Genomic DNA, 27246 nt, shown 5'->3' with positions numbered 1-27246 from the left:
GAAAAAAGAAAAAAGAAGAAAAAAGAAAGAAAAAAAAAAAAAAAAGAAAAAAGAAGAAAGAAGAAAGAAGAAAGAAGAAAGAAGAAAGAAGAAAGAAGAAGGAAGGAAGAAAGAAGAAAGAAGAAGAAAAAAAAGAAAGAACAAAAAAAAGAAGAAAGAAGAAGAAGAAGAAGAAGAAGAAAAAGAAGAAGAAGAAGAAGAAGAAGAAGAAGAAGAAGAAGAAGAAGAAGAAGAAGAAGAAGAAGAAGAAGAAGAAGAAGAAGAAGAAGAAGAAGAAGAAGAAGAAGAAGAAGAAGAAGAAGAAGAAGAAGACAGAAGCCCGGGCACATCCCCCCCGCCGAAAACGTGGGAGGAAGCCTGGGAGAGGGCCGCTGTGAAAAAGCTCAAGAAGAAAGCGGCCCCCACCCGGCGGAAGAGAACCAGACGTCGGTGAAGACTGGGGACCCCCCCCAGAAGACGTCAGAAGAAGCAAGCGCCCCCTTGTAAAAGAGCTAAAGAAGAGAGGGGGGGCCCCGGAGCTGACTGACTAATAAAATATTTTAAAAACCTGTGTAGCGTGTTTATTTTTTTTAACACTTTACTTCCAGGTGAATGGTTAGGGGTACGATGTACCCCATACTCATTCACCTAGTGTGGGGGGCCGGTATCTGGGGGCCCCCTTGTTAAAGGGGGCTCCCAGATTCCGATAAGCCCCCGCCCGCATAAATAAAATGGGAAATAAAATGTATTGTTTATTTTCTTATGATTGGTGCCTTGGAAAAAAAAAATTCACTTCCAACATTTGATCAAACCTGATGAAATTGAATGGAGGACAATTATTTCAACATGAACATTACAAATACCTACCTTCATGTATGGAGTGGACAAGGCTGAGTAAATAATTGCTGGTTTGCTGAAGTAGGACATTGTTGTCCCCTTCATATGTGCAGTTGGGATCATTGTCACTGCGGATGTCACCTAATCGGTTCACTGTAATAAAACAAAATGTATGAGATTAAAAACATTTATCATGAGAAAGGTTTCTGAATTTCTTCTGGCTATATGTATATGGGAGGATCACGTTCACTAGGCCAATGATAAACTTTGGCATCAGCAATTTTCCAGGATTCAGTACTTTCCAACAGCTCTAAAAAATCCATCACTACAACAGCAAGTCTGTCATTTCTGAATTATCTTATTCATAAATTATTTTAATGCAAGTTCAGATCAAAAGAAAGAAAAATAGTACTGGGTCAATAATAAATGCATACGTAAAAGAAGGTAAGAACTACTGTCTAAGACTAAATGATATGTATCAGTGGCCAAATAAAACATATAAAAGCTGAAATGGCAGAATATAAATATACTGTATATCTGAAAAAAAGAAGAGCCTAGAAAAGGTCTGGTATGTGACAGCACCACTGGACTTCAGTGTGAAAATGTGTGTGAGCCTCCCATCTTCTGTCTGCACATTAGAAGTGTTAGTGGGTTAGAACTGCTTGTGGATGATATTCTTGGTTTAGGAAGGAATTCAATAATGAATGAAGCTCTCCATATCTGCCCCCCAGGACTGAATAGACATCCAACCAGCTGTACATACTGATTTTTTATGTGCTTTGGATAAAAAATGTGAAGCTCAAGGTAGATGTCAACTCAAAAATGTACTATTTGACACGTTTAACCACTTCATGCCCCGGAGGATTTGGCTGCTCAATGACCGGGCTATTTTTTGCGATACGGCACTGCTTTGCTTTAACTGACAATTGTGCGGCCATGCGACGCTGTACCCAAACAAAATTGACATCCTCTTTTGCCCACAAATAGACCTTTCTTTTGGTGGTATTTGATCACCTCTGCGGTTTTTATTTTTTGCGCTATTAACAAAAAAAAGAGCGACAATATCGGAAAAAAAATAATATATTTTGTACTTGTTGCTATAATAAATATCTCCTATTTTGTTTTTAAAAAGTAACTTTTTTCCTCAGGTTTAGGACGATATGTATTCTTCTACATATTTTTGGTAATACAAATCAAAAAGAGCGTATATTGATTGGTTTGCACAAAAGTTATACAAAATAGGGGGTAGATTTATGGCATTTTTATTATTATTTTTTTTACTAGTAATGGCGGTGATCTGCGACCTTTATTGGGACTGCGACATTATGGCAGACAAATCGAACACTTTGACACATTTTTGGGACCATTAACAATTATATAGCGATTAGTGCTATAAAAATGCACCGATTACTGTATAAATGTCACTGGCAGGGAAGGGGTTAAAACTAGGGGGCGATCGAGTAGTTGTGTTTCCTCACTGTGTGTTCTAACTGTGGGGGGAGGAGACTGACTATAGGAGATGACAGATCGTTGTTCCCAGCTTGTAGGAACTCACAATCTCTTTCCTCTTCTCACAGAACTGGGATGTGTGTGTGTTTATGCGCGCGCATGTCTCTGTTCTGCCTCTCGTGCCTGACAGCCACGAGCATCGACACCACCGCCTTCCCGCTTAACCACTTTAGCCCCAGGCCATTTTACTGGTCAATGACCGGGCCACTTTTTGCGATTCGGCACTGCGTTGCTTTAACTGACAATTGTGCGGTCGAGCGATGTGGCTGTCAAACAAAATTGTTGTCCTTTTTTTCCCACAAACAGAGCTTTCTTTTGGTGATATTTGATTACCTCTGCGGTTTTTATTTTTTGCGCTATAAACAAAAATAGAGCGAAATTATATTCACTAGATGTGTTCTAACTGAAGAGGGGGGGGACTGACTAGGGGAAATGACAGATCGCTGTTCATACATTGTATGAACATGCGATCTGTCATTTCTCCCCCTGACAGGACTCGCTCTGTAACGAGTGATGGTGCCCGCCGGCACCAGGGGTGAGCCCCTAGTGGCTAAAATGCAAAGTCACATAATATTACGTGATTTTGCACAGCCGAGCCGACCTGCCTCCGTAAAATTGCGGCGGCTGGTTGGCAACTGGTTAAAGGAGCCAACGTACAGCTACGGTGGCTCGCGGGATCATGCCGACCTACCGTAGTATAATGACAGTGGCTGGTCGACAAGCAGTTAAGGGAACATTTAGTAACAACTGTGCTTAAAGGATAAGTTTGCTTTTGCAAAAAATTAAATGCACATTTTTTGCAGGTAAAAAAACATGCATTTGTTTTTGTTAGGAATATGTAAAGCATTGCACCTGCAATCAGCAGATTATAGGTGTAATGCCAAGGTCCTGCAGACTGTCCGTGTAGCTGCCCGTACTTCTGATATGGGCAGGCAGTAACACCCTGACAGGAAGCTCAATGAACTTCCAAGAGCGATCAACAGTGCCATGGTAGTTCTTTGAGAACTAGAAGCCAACAGCCACAAAGGCCGACGGAACTTGTAGTTTTTCCTTTCACAGAATACTTTATGGCCGATGCATTTGTTACATGTTACACCCCGAGTATGGGTGTAACATGTTACAAAAGGTGAACTTATATTTTATACAAGAAGTATAACCAAAGTTTTTTGACCATACTTCTCCAATGGATCACAGGAGGGCAGTTCATCCTTTTCCTCCAACAGTGGGCTAAAGTTCACTGTCACTGACATCACTGACATCACTCAGCCAGTCCAGGCTCTGCAGAGAGCGGTGACCGACAGTCATGCCTTCCTGCTCAGAATGGAGGGGAGAACTGAGAGATCAGCAATGTTTGATTGCTCAGTTCTCAGGGTGTCAGATCATTTTTTACATGTATTGAGATTTTGTGTTAAATGTGTTTGTTCATTTTTATTCTTAGATATTGCATTATGTTTCTTTACTGGTAGCTCCCATCCTCCTAATATATTATCTAGGATAATAGTTTTTGAATCTTTAATTTCTCTTCTTTTGATTTATGATCAGGGACAGTATCTTGAGGGTCCACTACTTGAGTGTGTTTTTGGTTGCTGCATTTACCTAGATGAAGAATATATATATATACAGTGAGGAAAATAAGTATTTGAACACCCTGCTATTTTGCAAGTTCTCCCACTTGGAAATAATGGAGGGGTCTGAAATTGTTATCGTAGGTGCATGTCCACTGTGAGAGACATAATCAAAAAGAAAATCCAGAAATCACAATGTATGATTTTTTTAACTATTTATTTGTATGATACAGCTGCAAATAAGTATTTGAACACCTGAGAAAATCAATGTTAATATTTGGTACAGTAGCCTTTGTTTGCAATTACAGAGGTCAAACGTTTCTTGTAGTTTTTCACCAGGTTTGCACACACTGGAGGAGGGATTTTGGCCCACTCCTCCACACAGATCTTCTCTAGGTCAGTCAGGTTTCTGGGCTGTCGCTGAGAAACACAGAGTTTGAGCTCCCTCCAAAGATTCTCTATTGGGTTTAGGTCTGGAGACTGGCTAGGCCACGCCAGAACCTTGATATGCTTCTTACAGAGCCACTCCTTGGTTATCCTGGCTGTGAAGACCCAGCCTCGACCCATCTTCAAAGCTCTAACTGAGGGAAGGAGGTTGTTGCCCAAAATCTCGCAATACATGGCCCCGGTCATCCTCTCCTTAATACAGTGCAGTCGCCCTGTCCCATGTGCAGAAAAACACCCCCAAAGCATGATGCTACCACCCCCATGCTTCACAGTAGGGGTGGTTTTCTTGGGATGGTACTCATCATTCTTCTTCCTCCAAACACGGTTAGTGGAATTATGACCAAAAAGTTCTATTTTGGTCTCATCTGACCACATGACTTTCTCCCATGACTCCTCTGGATCATCCAAATGGTCATTGGCAAACTTAAGACGGGCCTTGACATGTGCTGGTTTAAGCAGGGGAACCTTCCATGCCATGCATGATTTCAAACCATGACGTCTAAGTGTATTACCAACAGTAACCTTGGAAACGGTGGTCCCAGCTCTTTTCAGGTCATTGACCAGCTCCTCCCGTGTAGTCCTGGGCTGATTTCTCACCTTTCTTAGGATCATTGAGACCCCACGAGGTGAGATTTTGCATGGAGCCCCAGTCCGAGGGAGATTGACAGTCATGTTTAGCTTCTTCCATTTTCTAATGATTGCTCCAACAGTGGACCTTTTTTCACCAAGCTGCTTGGCAATTTCCCCGTAGCCCTTTCCAGCCTTGTGGAGGTGTACAATTTTGTCTCTAGTGTCTTTGGACAGCTCTTTGGTCTTGGCCATGTTAGTAGTTGGATTCTTACTGATTGTATGGGGTGGACAGGTGTCTTTATGCAGCTAATGACCTCAAACAGGTGCATCTAATTTAGGATAATAAATGGAGTGGAGGTGGACATTTTAAAGGCAGACTAACAGGTCTTTGAGGGTCAGAATTCTAGCTGATAGACAGGTGTTCAAATACTTATTTGCAGCTGTATCATACAAATAAATAGTTAAAAAATCATAAATTGTGATTTCTGGATTTTTTTTTTTTGATTATGTCTCTCACAGTGGACATGCACCTACGATGACAATTTCAGACCCCTCCATGATTTCCAAGTGGGAGAACTTGCAAAATAGCAGGGTGTTCAAATACTTATTTTCCTCACTGTATATATATATATATATATATATATATATATATAGTGATGGTTTGGGTCTGTCTTACCTGAATGATGGTAGGTTTTTCGCCATATTTTGGAGAGAAAAACACAAGTTAAATGGTCAGCTGTGGTTTGGGCTTTTTAAGGCTTATCTAAACAGCATTCAGGGCCCCACCCTACAGACAGAAGGTCTGTTCCTAGGAGCCAGGAGAGCTCCCATCTCTCTAAGGCTGCATTCACACCTCGGCGTATATACGCCTGAAGCGCGACGCTCGTGCCGCTGGAGGGGCGAATTTCCATTGATGTCTATGAGATGGTTCACATCTCACGCCGAAACGCCGTACGCCTGAAAACAAGTCCCGGACCCTTTTTTTCAGGCGGCATTGGCGTTCGGGCATAGACATCAATGGAAATTATCTGTAAAAAAAAAAAGTAAACAAATCGCGGCAAAATACGCCGCGTACGTGGCGTTACAATGTGAATGCAGCCTGAGAGAAGAGAGAGGCTGCATGGGTTGCAGCTAGAAGCTGTGTGCGAATCAAATGCTGTGTGCAGATAAGTCGCTGTGTGCGAATTAGAAGCTGTGTGCGTCAAGAGGACAAGTCGCTGTGTGCGAATCAAAATCTATGTGCAGATAAGTCGCTGTGTACTTCTTTGAAAATGTATCCTTTGTTATGAATTTCTCCTGAAACCAGTGCACCTTTGACACATGAGTGTGCCTAGGTACACCTAAAGGTCAAGGACCTGACTGCACTGTCTGGCAGGGTCCCTGAATTCTAAGACTGGCTGAACAGAAACAAAGTTACAAATTGTTTCCATATATGAACTTCAACCATGTATTTAGCCTGAAAATCCACTTTAAGAAAAAAAAAAACAACACACACACACAGCACAAACTTCTCTGATTACTGTAATACAAACTAAAATAGAGATTTCAAATTATTTCAATGACAGATGTTTCCACTTTCCATATTCCCTGCAGCAATAGTCAGTAACTAAAAAAAAAAACATTTGTCTTATCAGTCAGCTATCAGGTGGACCCGACTTTCTGGAAACAGGTTTCTTAATCCCTAATAATTTCCTGGAATTTTTCCAGACGGAGTGATTATTGGCTGGATGTAAAACAGTGGTGTGATATCTAAGCATTATTTTCTTGACAGTAATCCTCTGTCTGGTCACTTACTAGCTAGAAAGCCATGACCTCCGCATGCTTCTCGGCATTCCTGTGCCCCCTGCTGTGCAGTCCATGAGGCCAGGGGCTTCCCGGCACAGGACAGAGCATGGATCTCCTTGCCAAGTTCAGCCTGAAAATCAACAATACACATGATAAAATCACACAAAACATTCTGTCCTTCATTTAAACCATAACTTCAAACAATGCTGCCCAGGGTCATAGAAAAAAAAAATCCTTTGGGGAAAATAGTTAGGCAGCACACACAGCAAGCCGTGGTGAACTGTAGGTATGGCACAAGTGTGCCAAAAGTGGAAGGGCTTAAGACCTGAGCGTACTCGCTCTGCATATGGCAACATTTGCAACTGTACCTGAAAAACATCCTTCAATTACTACACCACAAAATGGATCATTATTGGAAACTTCATCTGTGGAGGTGTATTGTCCCAGACTCTCCTGATTGATTGATATTTTGTTTTTAATTGCTACTGCATTCACCAAACATCTTAGAAACACTCCTGGTCTGTCAGTTTGTCTTTTCTTTTTATTTCTCTTCTCTTTTATTTATGCTCTTTATATCATTTGTTTTTTAATGAAACGTGTGGACTACGACTATGACTGTCATGCACCAATCCCACAGAAACAGAAAAAAGCAGGCGCCAAAAAAAAAGCAGACTTTAATATAAAAGTAACATCAAAGCACTCACATGGTAGTAGTGTGCATGGAGAGCGTGTACCCGGTTCGCCGACAAGTGGTTTCCGGGTAAGTCTCTGCGGTACCAGAGAGAGGGCTGGAGCGCAAACAATGGATCCATTCTGGTCAACGGCAGTGACGTCATCCCCCACAGGCCGTTTGCGTCCCAGCAGGATCCATTGTTTGCGCTCCAGCCCTCTCTCTGGTGCCGCAGAGACTTACCCGGAAACCGCTTGTCGGCGAACCGGGCACACGCTCTCCCACTAGCAGCATAAGCACAGCGAATGGACTCCACAGCTACAAGGGACTACAGATTGCGGTTGTGAACTGACTGTCACCAGGACCTCATCCACATGCCTGCATACTACTACTTCAATGTGAGTGCTTTGATGTTACTTTTATATTAAAGTCTGCAGTTTTTCTAAGTGACGCCTGCTTTTTTCTGTTTCGGTTTCATGTTTTGGAGTCTGGCTTCGGCTCCCCACGCAAGGCTGCCCAAAATAAAAGGACTGCTCTCTCACTTCTTTGCTCAAAGGACTTTTTTAAAGGAAAAATATTAATACTTCTGTTAGCATGCACCATTATTGTATACATATGCACCAATCCCACGCCTGCAAGCCTATTGGCTCTTTCAAACATGTAAAACTCACTTTTCATTCCCGCCTTATAGGCTTTTAGCAGCCAGCATAAAAGAGGACTCTTTATTACCATTAAGCATAGTTGAAAAAAGAAGGTGGGGCCTCTGAAACGTGTTGTACACGTCCCTCCACGCCCATGATGCTTGTAACTTTGGTTCAGGAAACCCCTGGACACTGTTGCCTTTCCATCTCTCTAGCGGGTGCGGAATCTCTTGCATGACAGCTACCGGCTGCACTGCACAGCTCTCCTATTGTTCTAACATAGCAGATGTATGTATACCTAGATGCAAGTGTATACCTGTGTTTTGCAATAAATGCATACATGATTTTATTAATAAGTGCGCTGTGTACAATATAGTAGTGGTAAGAGCGTAGCGGTCAGAAGTATCCCTCAATATAGAAAATTTAGCACAAAAATACACGCTATAACAAAAAATGCACTTAGAATATGGGACACACTAAATAAAAAAAATGGAGAGTAAGTTCAACTCACCCCTTATTCCACTAAAAAATAACGAATACTTTGCACCAGGGAAAACACAAGTGGGAGGAAACTGGATAAAGAACGATAGAGCACAATTAAGAGATATAATTAAAGATGGACACTTGATAATATATTCGGAATTAAAACAGAAAGAAACCTTGATGGAAATCAATGAGTGGAGATACCAACAACTCAGTCGGTTTATCCAGAAATTACCATCTCCATTGAGAACAGGGGAACAGCTAACAGAAATGGAAAAAATATGTATAATGGAGAACGTCAAAGGCACCATATCAAAAGTATATAGAATACTACTGGAGATCGACGAGAGGGAGATACCACCATTTATTGAAAAATGGGAAAAGGAACTCAAATCACAGCACGATAGGACCCAACTACAGAGAATGTTGAAACTGACCCACTCCTCAGCAGTAGATAGCCAAACGGCAGAAATGAACTATAAATGCATTGCCAGATGGTATATAACCCCGAACAAATTATGTAAATTTAAAGAGGACCAATCAGAAAAATGTTGGAGGGGCTGCGAGACCCCAGGAACTATGGCACACCTATGGTGGGAATGCCCCAAAGTAAAGACATACTGGGAGAAGATCTTGAAGTACATAGAAGAGATAACAAAAAATAAAATAAAAAAAGATCCTTGGACGGTGCTTTTCCACGGAGGTGTAGTTAGTCTAAGAAGATACAAGGAATCAATGGTGCCACACTTATTGAACGCTGCCAAAAGGCTAATCCCCAGAAAATGGCAAGAAACAGAATGTCCCATGATATGGGAGTGGATTGACGCCGTCGAAGAGACATACAGGATGGAAGATTTAAGGAATGGGCTGGAGGGAGATGAAAAAAGTAAAAAAATGGGATGATTGGAGGGTATTTAAGAGGTCATGGAGCTATGCCGAAAACCTAAGGGCCGGCATAGGAGTCCCTGAGGAAATTCAATAAAGTGGTCAAAACCTGGTGAGGTGGGGGGGGGGGGAGTTGGGGGGGGAGGGAGGAACAGGGGGGGGGTTAGGGGAAACCCAAATAGGAAAATTATTCCTGTATTCATGAATAAACTCAATTTAAAGATGATAAAAAAAAAAAAAAAAAAAAAAAATTTAAATAAAATAAGAAAATAAAAACAAGAAATTAAAATAAGAAACAAAATAAATAGAAAGAAATGAGTACAAAATAACCAAAAAATACACCTTTACTAATGATGTAAAACCAAACAGAGACGCTATGTGGGCTGGCAAAAACGAAAGCTGAGCGCTCTAAAAAGAAACTCTAGGAGGTGGAACCTGAAGTAAAGGTTAAAAAAAAAAAAAAAAAAAAGAAGTACGAAGTACACAACATAATGTACGAGAGTTTTTCAAAATTATGCTTACTAGCCAATTGCTGTATTATGTGTTTTTTGTTTTTTTCTGAATGAGTGTTTTGACTGTTGTATTGTTTTGCTATGCTGTCCTACAGAGCTAGTGCCTCCTGAGAGTTAAGCCTCGTACACACGATAGGTTAACCAGAGGTCAACGGTCTGAAGGACCGTTGTCATAGGTTAACCGATGAAGCTGACTGATGGTCCGTCACGCCTACACACCATCGGTTAAATAACCGATCGTGTCAGAACGCGGTGACGTAAAACACGACGACGTGCTGAAAAAAAACAAAGTTCAATGCTTCCAAGCATGCGTCGACTTGATTCTGAGCATGCGTGGATTTTTAACCGATGGTCGTGCCTACTAACGATCGGTTTTGACCTATCGGTTAGGAATCCATCAGTTAATTTTAAAGCAAGTTGGCTTTTTTTAACCTATGGGGCCCACACACGAACGGTTTTGACCGATGAAAACGGTCCTTCAGACCATTGTCCTCTGGTTAACCTATCGTGTGTATGAGGCCTTAAGGGTTAACTTTGCTGGTAAGGTTTTCCCGGGCTTTTTGGGTGCTACTGCCCTCTACTGGGGCCACTATATAGGTGGAGGGAACTGCCTCTAAAGATGGGTTGCTCCTTCTATTGAAAGTGAACAGAAGCTGTGCCAAGTCTGATTGCCACCTTGCCTGATACCACTCCTTGGCAGGAATCCAGTTAGGAATCCAAGGACATGGACTTGTGTTATTCATCTAAGGACAGAAAGGACTCTAAAGACTTTATTCTATTTACAAGGTATAACTACCTCAATAGGCAGGGGCACCAAGGGACACTCATTGGGGGTTATTTGCGAAAGGCAAATCCACTTTGCACTACATGTGCAAACTACAAGTGCAAACTGCACTTGGAAGTGCAGTTGCAGTAAATTGGAGGGGTAGATCTGAAATGAGGGGAAGCTCTGCCGATTTTATTATCCAAATCGTGTGCAAGCTAAAATGCAGTTTTTTTATTTTCCTTGCATGTCCCCCTCGGATCTACAGCGATCTAGTAACTGTTATTCATAGTCTACAGAGTATAAAGAGTTAAGGATGACACAGTTACCAAAGTCTGTGTGGAGAAGTGCCGCTTCTACGGACAGTGATGACTTGACTACCGTATTTATCGGCGTATACCGCGCACTTTTTTGCCCTGAAAAACAGGGCTAAATCGAGGGTGCGCGATATACGTCAATACCCGCACTTTGTTTGAACCACTGCGCCGACATATACCGAGCGCAGCGGGGATGGGCGTAGAAGGACGCCGGACCGGACGAGGCCGCCGATGGACGTGCTGGACGACGGGCAGGACGCGATGGACGACAGGCAAGACACCGACGAGGGGCATCCAAACTAAGTATTTTTTTTTTTTTGCAGGAATCTTCCTTCAAATTCGGGGGTGCGCTCTATACGCCGGGGCGCGTTATAGCCCGATAAATACGGTACATACCACTATGTCAACCTCTAGGAGCACTAGTGAGCATTCCTCCCTACCCCCAGTCTGGGCATCACCCACACAGCATTCAAGAGTGCAAAATGTACAGAGCGAAGGGGCCAGGCGTGCCTAACACACAGAGTCCATTGGTCAGGAGTGCATAACCAGTACAGATCTTACCTCTCTAGAACAGATCTTATCCTTAGTATAGCCCCCCTCTGTAGAGTTCACCCCTTCCCTTAGTACAGCTCTCCTCACCATAAATTTCCCCCAGAATCCCCACACAATACAGCTCCCCAGTACAGATTACTCCCCCTTCCCAGTACAGATCACCAACCCCTAGTACTGTTCCCATAAGTACAGATCTCTCTTCCCCTTTCTACATCTGTTTTTCAACAAAACAAGCTCTTCTTCAAGTGTATCCGTTTTGTCTTGAGACAAACCATTTGCCACTGACAGGGGTGCTTCCAATTATCAGCTTTTATTAATTAAAAAAGGTAAAACCTTTATCCCCAAACAAAAAAAAAAACTATTGCTGTAACTGGTTGTGTAAACGCAGCGTGAGCTGGAGTTTGGCTTCAATTTGTTAGTGTATTGAAACCTGCTAGTGTATCTAACCCTCTCCTTCCCCCCCCCCAGACTGACCGTGATGCTGTCTGTTGTGCCCCTTGTGCTCCTTCATCCAGAGTGTAGGCACTATAATACAAATGGTGCATTACTGGCCAGATCCCCAGGTGAAAACAGAGGTGAAAAAAGCCTTAAAAAAAAAAAAAAAAAATGTATAAAACGGATGCAGCCGCCACATCTAAGGCCCCGTACACACGACCGAGAAACTCGACGAGCAAAACACATTGTTTTTCTCGTCGAGTTTCTCGTTCGGCTGTCAAAAAACTCGTCGAGCCAAATTTCCCCATTGCCCAACAAGGAAATAGAGAACATGCTCTCTATTTGGCTCGACGAGTTTCCCGAAAAGTGTACACACCACCGTCAGAATACGTCTCCCATCGAGTTTCTTGCTGGATTCTGCGGAGAAAACCGGTCGTGTGTACGGGGCCTAAGGATTGGTAAGCTGCAACATATTACATTTTGGTTTTCAGGTTCAATATCTCTTTAAGCTTATTATAACGTTAACATATTATGTCGCTCTGTAAAAATAGATTTGAGTTTATTTTTAAATTCTCTTTAAAGCAAAAATTCCACAGCAACAAAGCCAAGTGCAAACAATTTGTAAACTAAATTGAAACATTGAGACAAAAGTAACGTGGAAGAAGACGACTGAAAGGAAAATTGGATTTAGAATTCAGACAGCTAAAAACAGACTTTGGCACATTCTGGAGAAGAACAAATTCAGCCGCTTTTTAACAGAAACAGTCTGTGAACCCGATAGTGTCCTAAATATGCTGTGTTTAGAGGGCACTGCCAACATCGGGAGCAGGGCATGGTGCCAGTGATACTCTTGTGTTTTTTTGTTTAAGACGTTAGTGTTACTAAACCCAGGACCCTGCAATCACTATATCTCGTCTCCCACAGAACATGGAGATGCAATTATTTTGGTAAATATAAACAGCTAAAATACCTTTTATTAGGGTTGTCCCAATACTAGTATCGTTATTGGGACCGATACCGAGCATTTGTGCGAGTACTTGTATTCGCACAAATGCTCCCGATGCCCGACCCGATACTTGGTCGGCGGCGAGCAGACTCTGGGCGGCGTCAGTAGGTGGATCGGGCCACCTCAGTCGGTGAACGGTTTCAGTGGGCGGGTCTGGCGTCAATAGGCGGGCAGCCTCAGTGGGCGGAGAGGTCGCCATCATCTTGGCACACCCTGCACTTGGCCACAGTAATGTAATTCGGGCTGGGTGTAACAAGGTCTGCTGATACTTACTGATGCAGAGTGCAGGGTGTACCAAGATGGGCGTCGCAGCATAGCATTTCCTCATTGCATTTATTGCTGCATTTCAGTGCCTGCCCATAAGTGCCAGCCACCCGTCAGTGCCCAAAAGAGTTGTCTATCAGTGCCATCCAACAGTGCCAGCCACCCATCAGTGCCCATAACTGCCACCTATCAGTGCCAGCCACCTGTCAGTGCCATCTAACAGTGCCAGCCCCCTATCAGTGCCCATTACTGCTGCCTATCAGTGCCAGCCACCTGTCAGTGCCATCAGTGCCCATAACTGCCGCCTATCAGTTCTACCTGTCAGTGCCGCCCATCAGTGCCAGCCACCTATCAGTGCCCATCAGTCAGTGCCATCAATCAGTGCCCATCAGTCAGTGCCACCTATCAGTGCCCATCAGTCAGTGCCACCTATCAGTGCCCATCAGTCAGTGCCACCTATCAGTGCCCATCAGTCAGTGCCACCTATCAGTGCCCATCAGTCAGTGCCACCTATCAGTGCCCATCAGTCAGTGCCACCTATCAGTGCCCATCAGTCAAACTGTCACATGGCATTAAAAAATAAAAATAAAAAAAAAAGTATCGGTAATCGATATCGGCAAGTACATGGAAAAAAAAAAGTATCGATACTTGTACTCAGTCCTAAAAAAGTGGTATGGGGACAACCCTACCTTTTATCAGCAGTATATAGCAGTCTTGTGACTTCTATTAGTGTCTGGAAAAGCTTGTTCTATTAAGTCTGCAGGGCCCCTGACCCCCTGTCTGGACAGTGCTGATTGGCCCTTTGCTGATCACATGCACTCACCAAAAAAAAAAAAAAAAAAACCTCTAGCAATATACACTAAACTGAGCATGTGCAACCTGACTCCAGTTACTCGGTCTTATCCAGACATGTTTTGGAGTCAGTGGAAGAAGGGGAGGATCTGCTCATATAGGATCAAACAGCCTTTTTACACAATGCGGATGATTACCCCCTTAGGTTTCACAGGAAGTATAACAAGAACGCTTTACTGTATATACAGACTAATTTTACTGTTGTGGCTTTAGTAACACTAAGAATGGGTCATTCATTATAGATAATGTATAGTCTTCTTTATAAAAAAATAAAATAATAATTATAAAAATAATAATAATATTATTATTATTATTATTATTATTATAATAATAATAATAATAATAATAATAATAATAATAATAACGGATGCATGTACACAATAAATCCAAGAAAAACGAAAAATCCTAAAGCCTCGTGAACACACGAAAAACATTCATGTTTTGCCGACGACAACCAATGTGATTTGACAGCTGGTATTTCCATACCACTGGGACTACTAGAGTAAAGTGATCCACATTTTTTCAAACATTATCAGCTATTACCAAGTTCACTGGAATATCCCGAGACATGTAGATAGTCAAGTCTTGCCTACCTTGTTTTTCTCCCTGCTAAGGCACGTTGACTTAAATTATACTGTGATGCAAACTGAAACGTTTATGTGGTTAAATCTAATTGCACACTTGGGTTGATGGATCATTTTCTAAATGTATCTATTCAAGAAAAACTGAAACCTTATTTGGTAGTCATCGAGTTCATACTTTGACATGTTCATTAAAACCACACGCTAAAAAGAAAGCTTGCAGAATTCATTGTATCTCATAAAAATACTACGCTCTCAATATAATTCACGTGCACAATGTATACAAAGAACACTGGAATACAGGGCCACAACTGATAAACCTTTAATATAAAAGGTTGAATGAGTCATTGGGCACCAAATACTAACATTTCACTTACTTTAAAACAAATGCGTAGACCTAGGAACTTAAGAGCAGATATCTCATTAATAGAATCTTAATACAAGGGGGTGGGGGTTGGGCAGTGAGCAAGGAACTCACTCCCACTTCCCTTCTGAACCATGCCAGGCCACATGACCAACACTGGGAGGCCACCTTGATCTACTATAACAAATGATCAAACGAGGGAACATTGGTGGCACCATGGGCACTCGTTACCCCTAATAGTACAACCATGCCATAACTGGATACTAGTATTTCCAGGTAAAGATGATCCAGGTAATATTTGATTGCCACTTAGGCCCTGTACACATGATAGAATATGTCCGATGAAAACGGTCCGCGGACCGTTTTTATCGGACATGTCCTCTGGGAGATTTTGGTCTGATGGCTGTACACACCATCAAACCGAAATCCCTGCGGACAGACAGCGCGGTGACGCCGCCATGTCACCAAACCAGGAAGTAAAACAACTTCCACGCATGCGTCGAATCTATTCGACGCATGCGGGAGATTTCTGTCTGCTGGTTAGGTGTACTAACCAGCGGACATGTCGGATGGACGGGTTTCCAGCAGATAAGTTTTAAAGCATGCTTTAAAACTTTTGTCTGCTGGAAACCTGTCTGCTAGGCTGTACACACGGTCGGATCTGTCCGCTGAAACTGGTCTGCGGACAGATCCGGACTGGTCTGCGGACAGAAACTGGTTCGGTCGTGTGTACAAGGCCTTAGTGGATTAGGGTGGAGCAAATTGGATCATGCTTTATTGTTTTTTTTTTTTGCCTTCCTCTGGATCAACTGTTGCTATTGGATAGTGCATAAGGAGGTTTTGGTTTTGGAGTGTGTTGGTTTCCTTTTTTTTCTCTGTTGGTTTCACTGGATGGACTTATGTCCATGGATGTTATGGGCACCATCAGACATTGATATATAAAAAATAAAAAACGATATTTATGCACAATAAAATCTTAAAGGGGTTGTAAAGCTTTGTGTTTTTTCACCTTAATGCATCCTATGCATTAAGGTGAAAAACACAAAGCTTTACAACCCCTTTACAACCCCCCAAGCCCCCATTTTACTTACCTGAGCCCCAAATGTTTGTGGGTGCGATCCCGCGCCACTCTCTCCGTGGCTCCTTGGCTCTTAATTGGATAGATTGATAGCAGCACAGCCATTAGCTCCAGCCTCCCGCTGCTGTCAATCAAATCCAATGACGCGGGCGCCGGGGTCGAGTCATAAACTGGAAGTGCCCGCAAGGTAATCACCTCGGGAGAGAGGTTCCCAGAAGGGGTTATCTATTGTGGGGAGGAGTCGAGAGAACCACAGTGGGACCCCAGGAGATGGTGATCGGGGCCACTCTGTGGAAAACTAACGGCACAGTGGAGGTGATTATGAGATGTTTGTTATTTTTATTTTTTAAACGGGAACCTTTGCAACCACTTTAAGGCCATAACAAATTAAAACACAGCACCCTATGTGGATAAGGGTGGCGGCCAGGTACACCTGTAACAATGTGATAATTACACACTGATGGGATACCATGCACAGCTGGACCAGATTTTGCACTCTCCAGTTTTATTAAATGAACCCCACCGCTGCCTTCTCTCAATACCTTCATTTTTATACTACAATGCAGTAGAAAATGTCCTGTTTGTTGCACCTTTGATGTGGTTTGAAGTGATAGGGTCTTAAAAATACAATTTCAGTGTTTAGAGAAGACATCCAGCTATGCAGTGGAATAACGGCAAATGAGGTTTAATGTTGATAAATGTAAAGTTTTGCACTTGGGGCTAAGAAAATTCATGCATCATACATACTAGGGGGAGTACAACTGGGGGAAGAGAGAGAGAAAAGAGAGAGAGAAAAAAAAAAGAAAAAGAAAAAGAAAGAGAAAAGAGAGAGAGAGAAAGAGAGAGAGAGAGAAAGAGAGAGAGAGAGAGAGAGAAAGAGAGAGAGAGAGAGAGAGAGAGAGAGAGAGAGAGAGAGAGAGAGAGAGAGAGAGAGAGAGAGAGAGAGAGAGAGAGAGAGATCATTTTGCCCCTGTACAAATCATTAGTAAGACCTCATCTGGAATATGCAGTTCAGTTTTGGGCCCCAGTTCTCAAAAAGGATATCGGGAAACTGGAGAAAGTGCAGAGAAGGGCAACCAAACTGATAAGAGGCATGGAGGAGCTCAGCTATGAGGAAAGGTTAGAGGAACTGAATGTATTCACTCTTGAGAAGAGGAGATTAACATGTACAAATATATAAGGGGTCCAAATGGTGAACTTGTTGTTGAGTTATTCACTTTTAGGTCATCACAAAGGACAAGGGGGCACTCTTTACATCTAGGAGGAAAAAAGATTTAATCTCCAATTATGGAAAGATTTCTTCACAGTAAGAGCTGTGAATATAGTACCCTGAAAAGGTTTTCATATCATTTAAAATTAAAAATAGTATTTACGGCGCAAAACAATTTTTGTGTGGGTCTTTGAACATGTATACAATGAACTGAACAGAATAGGATTAACTTATGATTTTGTGTGGACCTCCGCTTTCAGCCCTGGAAGGATTTACACCCTTAATGACCAGGCAATTTTTTTCAGATACAGCACTGCGTCGCTTTAACTGACAATTGCGTGGTCGTGCGACGTTGTACCCAAATAAAATGTCCTTTTTTCCCCCCATAAATAGAGCTTTCTTTTGGTGGCATCTGATCACCTCTGCAGTTTTTATTTGTTGCGCTATAAACAAAAAAAAGTGACAATTTTGAAAAAAAAAACAAAAAAATATTTTTTTTTACAGTTTTTAACTGACAATAAGGCGGTCGTGCAACACTGTACCCAAAATACATTTTTATAATTTTGTTCCCACAAATGGTGCTTTCTTTTGGTGGCATTTGATCACCTATGCCGTGTACACACGGTCAAATATTCCGACCGTGTGTACGACGGACTTAGAAAGAGAACATGATCGACCCCCCCCCCCGACGGAAACATTTTTTAATCGGAAATTCCATTCGTCTGTATGGAATTCCGACAGAGAAAAAAACATGCATGCTCGGAAACAATTTGACGCATGCTCGGAAGCATTAAACTTAATTATTCTAGGCTCGTCGTAGTGTTGTACGTCACGGCGTTTTTGATGGTCAGAATTTGGTGTGTCCGTGTATATGCAAGACAGCTTGAGCAGAATTCCGTAAAAAAAACCCGTCGGAGTTTATTCCGACGGAAAAAACTGTTGTGTGTACGCGGCATAAGTTTTCTCCTTTACTGACGGCCACTGATAAGGCGGCACCGATGAGGTGGCACCAATGAGATGGCACTAATGGGCACTGAAAGGCTGCACTGATAGGTACTTATGGGGGGCACTGCTGGGCAGATAGGCGCCACTGAAGGTCACTGATAGATTGCACTGATAGACATCACTGGTGGCACTGGCAGGTATTTTTAAATGGCACTGATTGGCAGCTGCCTGGGCACTGATTGGCATATCCTTGGTGGTCTAGGGTGGCATACCTGGTGGCCCTGGCAGCATCCTGGTGGTCCTAAGTGGGCATCCGAGGGGGGGGGGGGCTGCGCTGATAAACAGGAGAGCAGCGGATTGGCTCTCCTCTCGTCTGTCAGGTGCGAGTGTGGAAAAGCTGAAAAACGGCTCTTCCTGTTTACGTGGTAAAGAAAGCCTCTTTACAGAGATCGGTGTAACAGACTGACACGCCGCACCACCGATCGCCGCGCTGCACGCTCCCATGGGTGTGCGCTGGCAGTTATCCTGCTGGACTTCATATGACGCCCAGTCAGGATTACTGAACTACCGCCCGGCCGTCATTCTGCTATAGGCCAGGCAAGAAGTGGTTAAAGGTACAACTCTTTTCAAAAGCATAGCGTTTGGGTATCTGGTAACACACCAGCAATTTATTTACTCAGCCGCCAGGTCCAGGTTATTACTACTTCTCAATGAATCTGTGATTGCAGTATGACCAAATTATTTTTCCAGGGATATACACTGACATTTCCTAGCTTAAAATTGTTACCATGTAATAGTTGTGGTTACTATGACAACACACTCAGGAGTATTCTCTGCTGATTACTGGGATTTCGATTTAATCTCACTTAAGTCTCACTTGATAAAGAACCTGAGAATGATCCAAAAAGCTGTCAGTGTTCTGTATGCACCACACCAACCATTTACAGCACTAGAAGGTTCCTGCTTTCCAGGTACAGGACACCAAGAGGAAGGCAGAGAACATGATGGTCATTACCTCCCAACTTTTTGAGATGGGAATGAGGGACACCTAGTAGCAAAAGTATGTAGGCAAAGGACACACCCCCTGCCACACCCCCTTAAAGAACAATTATACAAAAAAAAATATTAGTTAAACCCAAAATTGCTTTTTTTTACCACTACTATTCCTTATATTGACTTTTAAAATTTACAAATGCAGCAATTTCGAAATTGGATGAAAGGGTTAGCACTGGGAAACACTTTTTGAAAGATAAAAAGTGCATTTTATATACACAACTATATGGATCAGACCAAAATGAGGGACAACTGAGGGGGAAGGAGGGACTTTGTTCCAAATCAGGGACAGTCCCTCGAAATCGGGGACAGTTGGGACTATGTGATGGTGTTACACACACATAGGTATCATCACCAGACGTTTCCTAAATAAATGATAGCGAATGCACAGCTAGATAATTTCACAAGAACAAGCAGATACCAATTCACCAACAGGATTATAAAAGGATCTAAAAAAGATAAAGAGATTGGGCCAGATTCACAAAGATATACGACGGTGTATCTACAGATACACCATCGTATCTCTGACGTAAACTGGTCCTATCTATGCGCCTGATTCATAGAATCAGTTACGCATAGATAGGACTAAGATCTGACAGTGTTACACTGTGTTACACTGTCGGATATTTTTTTCAATTTAAAAATGGCGCCGGGGGCGTTCCCGCTGATTTACGATAAATAATATGTAAATCAGCGAGATACGCAAATTCACGAACGTACGCGGACCCGTCGCAGTGTTCTTACGTCGTTTCCGTAGCGGTTTTCCCGTCGTATACTTACCCCTGCTTTCATCAGGTGCAGCCAATGTTAAGTATAGCTGGCGTTCCCGCGTCGAATTTGAATTTTCCAACGTCGTTTGCATACGCCGATTCACGAACACGCGCGTCGCAAGTCCCGCTCACGTCGAAACCACTGACGTCCTAGTGACGTCGGTGGGAGCAATGCACGCCGGGAAATTCCCCGGACGGCGCAATGCTTATTTAAATCGGCGCGGGAACGCGCCTGATTTAAATAGTACACGGATCCGTACACGAGGGACTGTCACGGATCCGTACACGAGGGACTGTCCCTGATTTGGAACAAAGTCCCTCTGTCCCTCCTTCCCCCTCAGATCCGCTGAGCTACGTGAATCTGGCCCAAGGACCGCTGAAGACAGAAAAGGACGAAAGCAGCTCATAGATTATGCCATTTGGTTTTCCCTTAAAATTGCAGCTCTATTGTGTTCTGCCGGCGGGAAGCCTTCCCTGTTGGCAGAACACAGAAAAAAAAATGATGCATGAACAAAAATTTGACTGAGCTAAGCTGATTGTACAGAAGTTGATTGATGGATTGATTTCAATACAACCAGCCTGCCCATCGATCGATCGAATCTCGGGTGACCCCTGCTGAACCAGCCGAGATTTGATCCATCTATGGCTGACTTTACATGCTATCAAGTAAGGCCGTTTTGGGCCTCATTCACAAGGGAGTTCTGTCCATACACTTATGCAAACAGCTGGCTTTACCTGTATGGGAGCCAGGGCTTGTTAGGAATCATGGGGCCCCATACTGCCTACCTGACAGGGCCCCACTCCCTCCACCCCACCGAGAATCAAATAATATTTTTGCTAAAAATACACTAAAATCATTATTATATGACATGTTTAACTGCCCCCCTCTTCCACTGTCCATCCTGAAACATCCCCTTGTGGTAGCAGGAGAGCAAGCCAAATTGTAGGGAAGAGCGGTACCTGGAAAGCAAAGGGATGGGGGCGCGGATCCAAGAACTGATCCCTCTGCAGCACAGCTGGAGGAAGGAAGCAGAAGAAAAGCCGGCAGCGCTGCAGGGGGAGACAGAAGAGGATTGGTGTCTACAGTAAGGTAGCACAGCTGGCCCTCCTGCTCAGCAGGGGCCCCCTTTGGAACTGATGGGGCCACGGTAAAGGAGCGCTGGCTATACTGCCTTAGCAGCCCTGACAGGAGACAAAGGTGTTCCGTGCAGCCGGGTGCAGAAAGCTTTTTAAAATCAATGAAAAACGAATGGTTGCACAAATGTCCAAGTACATCTCCAAGTGTGCATACATGTGGGACCGATGCACAGATCACATTACAGACAGACAGTGCATCGGTCCCATGCGGATATCCACTCGGGATGTGCTTCTAAATCTGTGCCGCTGTCCACTAGTCACTGATATTAACAGGCTCCTGTGTGGGTAATGGCCCTTTTCTTTATAGTCAGGAAAATCTCAAACATTACATACCGTATAGGCTGAGTTTTTCAGCACATTTCTTTATACTCGAGTCGCCTTTTTGCGCCTGGTCTCCCGGACTTTGGGGACTCGGTACCACCCGGGGGACCTATGGCCGGGGAGCACCGATTTTTCAAAGCCGGGCATCCCTTCCATAGACTCCCATGTTAAACGGTCAGTTCTCCAGTGACTTTGGGGACGATTGTAGGTCCCCATGACCCGGAACTTGGCACACATGAAGTTTCTCCTCTACAAGTGTGCAAAGTTTGTTGTCTGGGGGACCTACTGCTGGGGAGCACCAATTTTTCGAACCCGGGCACCCCTTCCATAGAATCCCATGTTAAACGTCAGTCTAGTCATGGACACAGTGAGCCATGGGCACAGGCATGCAGATGGACACCCTAGGCTTATACTCAAGTCAATAAGTTTTCCCTGTTTTTTGTGGTAAAATTAGGTGACTCGGCTCATATTCGGGTCGGCTTATACTCGAGTATATATGGAAATTACAATTCCAACCAGCAGATGATGCTCCGGGTTCATTCTTGAATATTTATTAGCAATATTTTTTATTAAAGCAACTAAACACAACAAGTAAATTTTTTGCACACCCCCTAAATGAGTCAGGAGTGACTAGTCCCCTCTACTTTCAGATGGATCATATGGAGTTTTAATTTGAGAGAGACTGTCTGAAGGAAAACAGCTTCTGTTCTACCATCTCTTTAGAATCCTGTACTGTTCTGAGTATACTGTGTCATAAGTGCACCTGTATAAAATGTTTGACACTTCTTGGAACATCTGGATATAAAGGATCGTGTAACCGTCTTTCCTTAGGAAAGAGCCCAGCACCAAAAGAAGCCTAGCAGCTAGACCCGAGCACGGTCACAGCCCCCCCTGGTTTATTCTTGTGCTGGCTGCGACTGAGGAAGCAATGACGAGGGAGTATTATTATTATTTAGGTACTTATATAGCGCTGTCAATTTACGCAGTGCTTTACATATACAATGTATATTCACATCAGTCCCTACCCTCAAGAAGCTTACAATCTAAGGTCCCCAACTCACATTCATATACTAGGGCCAATTTAGGCAGAAGCCAATTAACCTACCAGCATGTCTTTGGAGTGTGGGAGGAAACCGGAGTACCCGGAGGAAACCTATGCAGGCACAGGGAGAACATGCAAACTCCAGGCAGGTAGTGTCATGGTCGAGATTCGAACCAGCGACCCTTTTTACTGCTAGGCGAGAGTGCTACTCACTACACCACTGTGTATAGACAAAGTGAGTATAAGGGTGTTGGGAGTTGGTGGTGACTTTGCAGAGATAAATAGGTAGATTCAGAGAGATGGGATTAAATTTAGGGCGGCGCAGCATAGCCTGTTTAGGCTACACCGCCGTAAATTAGTTAGGCTAGTAGTGATTCACAATCTACTTACCTGCTAATCTACGGCGGCGTAGCCTAAAACGAGTGGGCGTAGGGGCGCCTAATTCAAATTGCTTGGAGGGGGGCGTGTTGTAAGGAAATGAGGCTTGACCTCACGTTTGACGTTTTTTGACACTGCACATGCGCCGGGCGACTACATTTCCCAGTGCGCATTGCGGCTAAGTACGCCGTACGGGCCTATTGATTTCGACGTGGACGTAAACGACGTAACTCCCGATTCGCGGACGACTTACGCAGACGACGCAAACATTTCGAACCTCGCGGCGGGAACGGCGGCCATACTTTAACATTACTAGTCCACTAGAGCATAGCTCTAACTTTAGGCCGCCTAAGGCCTTACGGAAACGACGTAATTCGACGGCGTAGGCCTGGCGTATGTTCGTGAATCGGCGTATCCCCTCATTTACATAATCTACGCCGGCCGCAATGGAAGTGCCATCTAGCGGCCATCAGAAACATTGCAAGCTAAGATAGAATGGCGCAAGCCGGCCTATCTTAGCTTTGTTTAAGCGTATCTCTGTTTGAGCATACGCTTAAACAAACGCCGGCGTAGATTCAGAGTTAGGTCTGCTTATCTACTGATAAGCCGGCCTAACTCTTTGTGAATCTACCTAAAAGTCATTTTGTCATTTTGCTTTGCATGGGCAAGGTGACTGTCTCAATAATTAAGAAACCCAAATTAGGTAAACTCATGCTTTAAAAAGAGAAGTAAAGACAGATGATTACATTAATGAATGCACTCCAGATTGTTTGTTCAAGGGAGTAGGGAATTAGGGTCAGAATACTTTAAGGCATTAACAGTTTATTATATAGTACCTTACCTGTCTGGGGCTCCTGTCTTTCATGAGAACCCCAATCTGAAGCTCGATTAAATTCATGAAGAAGCTCTTCGAAAAATAATCCAGAGCATAGGCAGCCGCCAGGTAAGGGATCAATCTCCATTGCTATAATAAAAAAATACAACAGATATACACCATGACATTATTAGATGAGTGCAATAAATAGGATCCCAGCCCAAGTGCATGCAATCCTTAAAGTGTTACTAAACCCAGGACCCTGCATTCACTATATCTGGTATCCCACAGTACACAGAACATGGAATTGTTTACTAAAATAATTGCAAACTGCTACACACCTTTTTTTCATCAGCAGTATATAGCAGTCTTTTGACTTCTATCAGTGCCTGGTTAAAGCTTGTAGGAGGAGTTTTCATTACTACACTGGCTATCCTAACAGAATGCAGGACCCCTGACCCTTTGTCTGGACAGTGCCGATTGGCCCTGTGCTGATCACATGCACTCTCCCAAGAAAAAAAACTCTAGCAATACACACCAAACTGAGCATGTGCAGAGTGACTCCACTAACTCTGTCTTATCCGAACATGTTTTGGGTGCAGTGCAAGAAGGGGAGGATCTGTGCATATAGGATCAAACAGCCTTTTTACAGAGTGCAAAGGATTAACCCCTTTGGTTCAACTGCGAGTATAACAAGCATGCTTTACTGCAGGGATCCTCAAACTATGGCCCTCCAGCTGTTTTAGAACTACACATCCAATGAGGCATTGTAACACACTGACATTCACAGACATGACTAGGCATGATGGGAATTGTAGTTCCTGAACAACTGGAGGGCCGTAGTTTGAAGACCCATGCTTTACTGCATATACAGACTGATTTTATTGTTCAGGGTTTAGTAACACTTTAAAAGGGATATCTTATTTTATGTTTGAGAGTCTTGATAGTTAAAATATGACAATTCTTTGGCCATAGATGAAATTTCAGCTTATTCAGCCAAGGGTGTCTCTGCAAGCAACACCTGGCTTGACAAAGTCGATTTAAAAATCAACTGAGCTCTGTGGAAAATTATCAGATGCAGTCTCTGCTTAAGCATTGCGGCATCTGTGGGTGCCTGAATACAAAAGCCAACCGTGGAGATTCCTCTAGTCACACTGTTAGCATGGCTGGGGGAAATTGACTGATCTCATCTCGTTCATCTAAGGCTGGTCATAGAAAACTGGTAGAAGACAGCATAAACAATGTTATCTCTCTTTATAAACTACGAGTCCCATCAAGCCATGATGTGATGGAGATGAACAATGGCATACATGTGTGAGAACTATGGTTTCTTCCAGCTCACAGTGGGAGGGTTTCATTAACAAAGGCAGCGCTGTCAAACAAGATAGCAGTGGCCAGGACTAGGTCCGGACTGCCAAGCTACAGGCTTGTGAATCAGCAGTGACAATGGTAACAACCATGCTTCTTGCACCTTTTTTAATGCCACTATAATGCAGGCCTGGGCAGCCTAGGTAAGGTTGGCAACTATACTCTGAATTTTGGAGCAGTGCAGCATCGTTGCCACCCCATTACAGAAGAGCTCAGACTGGGAGAGAAAGAATCAGAACTAGGAATCAGTTATGCTGCAGTGTAATGTGCGGGTTAAAGAGACTGCAGAGTGATAGATGAGCTCACCAGTGTGCTGTTTCATTACCCAATCACAGGCGGGGGTTGGGAGAAGCTGTGTCAGAAGTGGATGGACAGAACTACAAATCCTTTGGCAGGTAATACAGCCTGCCTAAATGTATTCCCTTGTGTATTTACTGTAATTGTTTGCCTGGAGCTCAGATTTAAAACAACAACAATAAGATTCTAACTGCTATCTACAAAGAAAATGATGCTGTAAACATCTTTTTCTCTACACATTGTATAAGACAAATGCATGTTTGCCTGTATCGGCCTATCAGGCGTGGTTCATGCCTATGCATTTTTAGTTTTGCAGAAACTCACTACAGTTCATGCAACATAATTGTCTATGGATGTAGTTCACATCTGTGCATTTTATAGAAAGTGCCAGGGACTTTTTTTTCTGGTTTTTGGTTCCATAGACTTCAATGGTTTAACCACTTGCCGCCCGCCAATGACATATTGACGTCGGCAAAGTGGTTGTAGAATCCTGACTGGACGTCATATGACGTCCTCAGGATTCTGAGCCGCCCCCGGGGGCGCGCATCGCGGCGATCGTTGTTGCAGGGTGTCAGTCTGACACCCCGCAACACCGATCTCTCACGGAGACTCTTTACCACGTGATCAGCCGTGTCCAACCACGGCTGATCACGATGTAAACAGGAAGAGCCGTTGATGGCTCTTCCTCACTCGCGTCTGACAGACGCGAGTAGAGGAGAGCCAATCGGCGGCTCTCCTGACAGGGGGGGTTCGCGCTGATTGTTTATCAGCGCGGATCGCCACATGGACCACCAGGGAAGCCCACCCTGGGACCACCAGGGAAGCAGGGGGCAAAAAAAAGTCTGTAAAATAAAAAAAAGTCTGGAAAAAAAAAAGATGCCAATCAGTGCCCACAAATGGGCACTGACTGGCAACATAAGTAAATCAGTGCCGCCCCACAGTGTCCATCAGTGCCGCCCCACAGTGTCCATCAGTGCCGCCCCACAGTGTCCATCAGTGCCACCCCACAGTGTCCATCAGTGCCACCCCACAGTGTCCATCAGTGCCACCCCACAGTGTCCATCAGTGCCACCCCACAGTGTCCATCAGTGCCACCCCACAGTGTCCATCAGTGCCACCCCACAGTGCCCATAAGTGCCGCCCATGAGTGCCCATCAGTGCCGCCCATGAGTGCCCATCAGTGCCGCCCATGAGTGCCCATCAGTGCCGCCCATGAGTGCCCATCAGTGCCGCCCATGAGTGCCCATCAGTGCCGCATACCAGCGCCGCCAATCAGTGCCACCTCATCTGTGCCCGTCAGTACTACCTCATCGATGTCCATCAGTGCCATCTCATCTGTGCCCATCAGTGCCGCCATATCAGTGCCCATAATTGAAAGAGAAAACTTACTTATTTACAAAAAAAATTACAGAAAAAAATAAAAACGTTATTTTTTTTTCAAAATTTTCAGTCTTTTTAGTTGTTGCGCAAAAAAAAAAAAATCGCAGAGGTGATCAAATACCACCAAAAGAAAGCTCTATTTGTGGGGAAAAAAGGACGCCAATTTTGTTTGGGTACAGTGTAGCATGACCGCGCAATTGCCATTCAAAGTGCGACAGTGCTGAAAGCTGAAAATTGGCTTGGGCAGGAAGGTGCGTAAGTGCCCTGTATGGAAGTGGTTAAAGATGTGTATCGAAAAAAAACTCAAACTGCACCTGCAATATGCAAACTGCCACCTGCACAAGTGTGAATCAGGCCTTAGATTGTACATGTTATTTTAGTTTATCTATTGTGATTGGATGTTATTGCCACATACAGTTTTCTTCTCTCTTGCTTC

General features: G+C 43.7%; 1 protein-coding gene across 4 annotated transcripts in view; it reads right to left on the bottom strand.

Moving 5' to 3' along the window:
• The window catches only part of ACOX3 (acyl-CoA oxidase 3, pristanoyl), a 186708-nt gene that overhangs the window by 70482 nt on the left and 88980 nt on the right, over positions 1–27246 (bottom strand). For all 4 annotated transcript variants that reach the window (XM_040335363.1, XM_040335361.1, XM_040335362.1 and 1 more), the window contains exons 10-12: positions 23793–23915; positions 6702–6822; positions 847–969 (exon numbers count right to left, since the gene is read on the bottom strand). In XM_040335363.1, the coding sequence (XP_040191297.1) occupies positions 847–969; positions 6702–6822; positions 23793–23915 (367 nt within the window). The remainder of the gene's footprint in view (positions 1–846; positions 970–6701; positions 6823–23792; positions 23916–27246) is intronic.

This window comes from Rana temporaria, chromosome 1 (assembly GCF_905171775.1).
Source record: "Rana temporaria chromosome 1, aRanTem1.1, whole genome shotgun sequence".
Taxonomy (NCBI): domain Eukaryota; kingdom Metazoa; phylum Chordata; class Amphibia; order Anura; family Ranidae; genus Rana; species Rana temporaria.
This window is presented reverse-complemented; position numbering and strand designations above follow the sequence as displayed.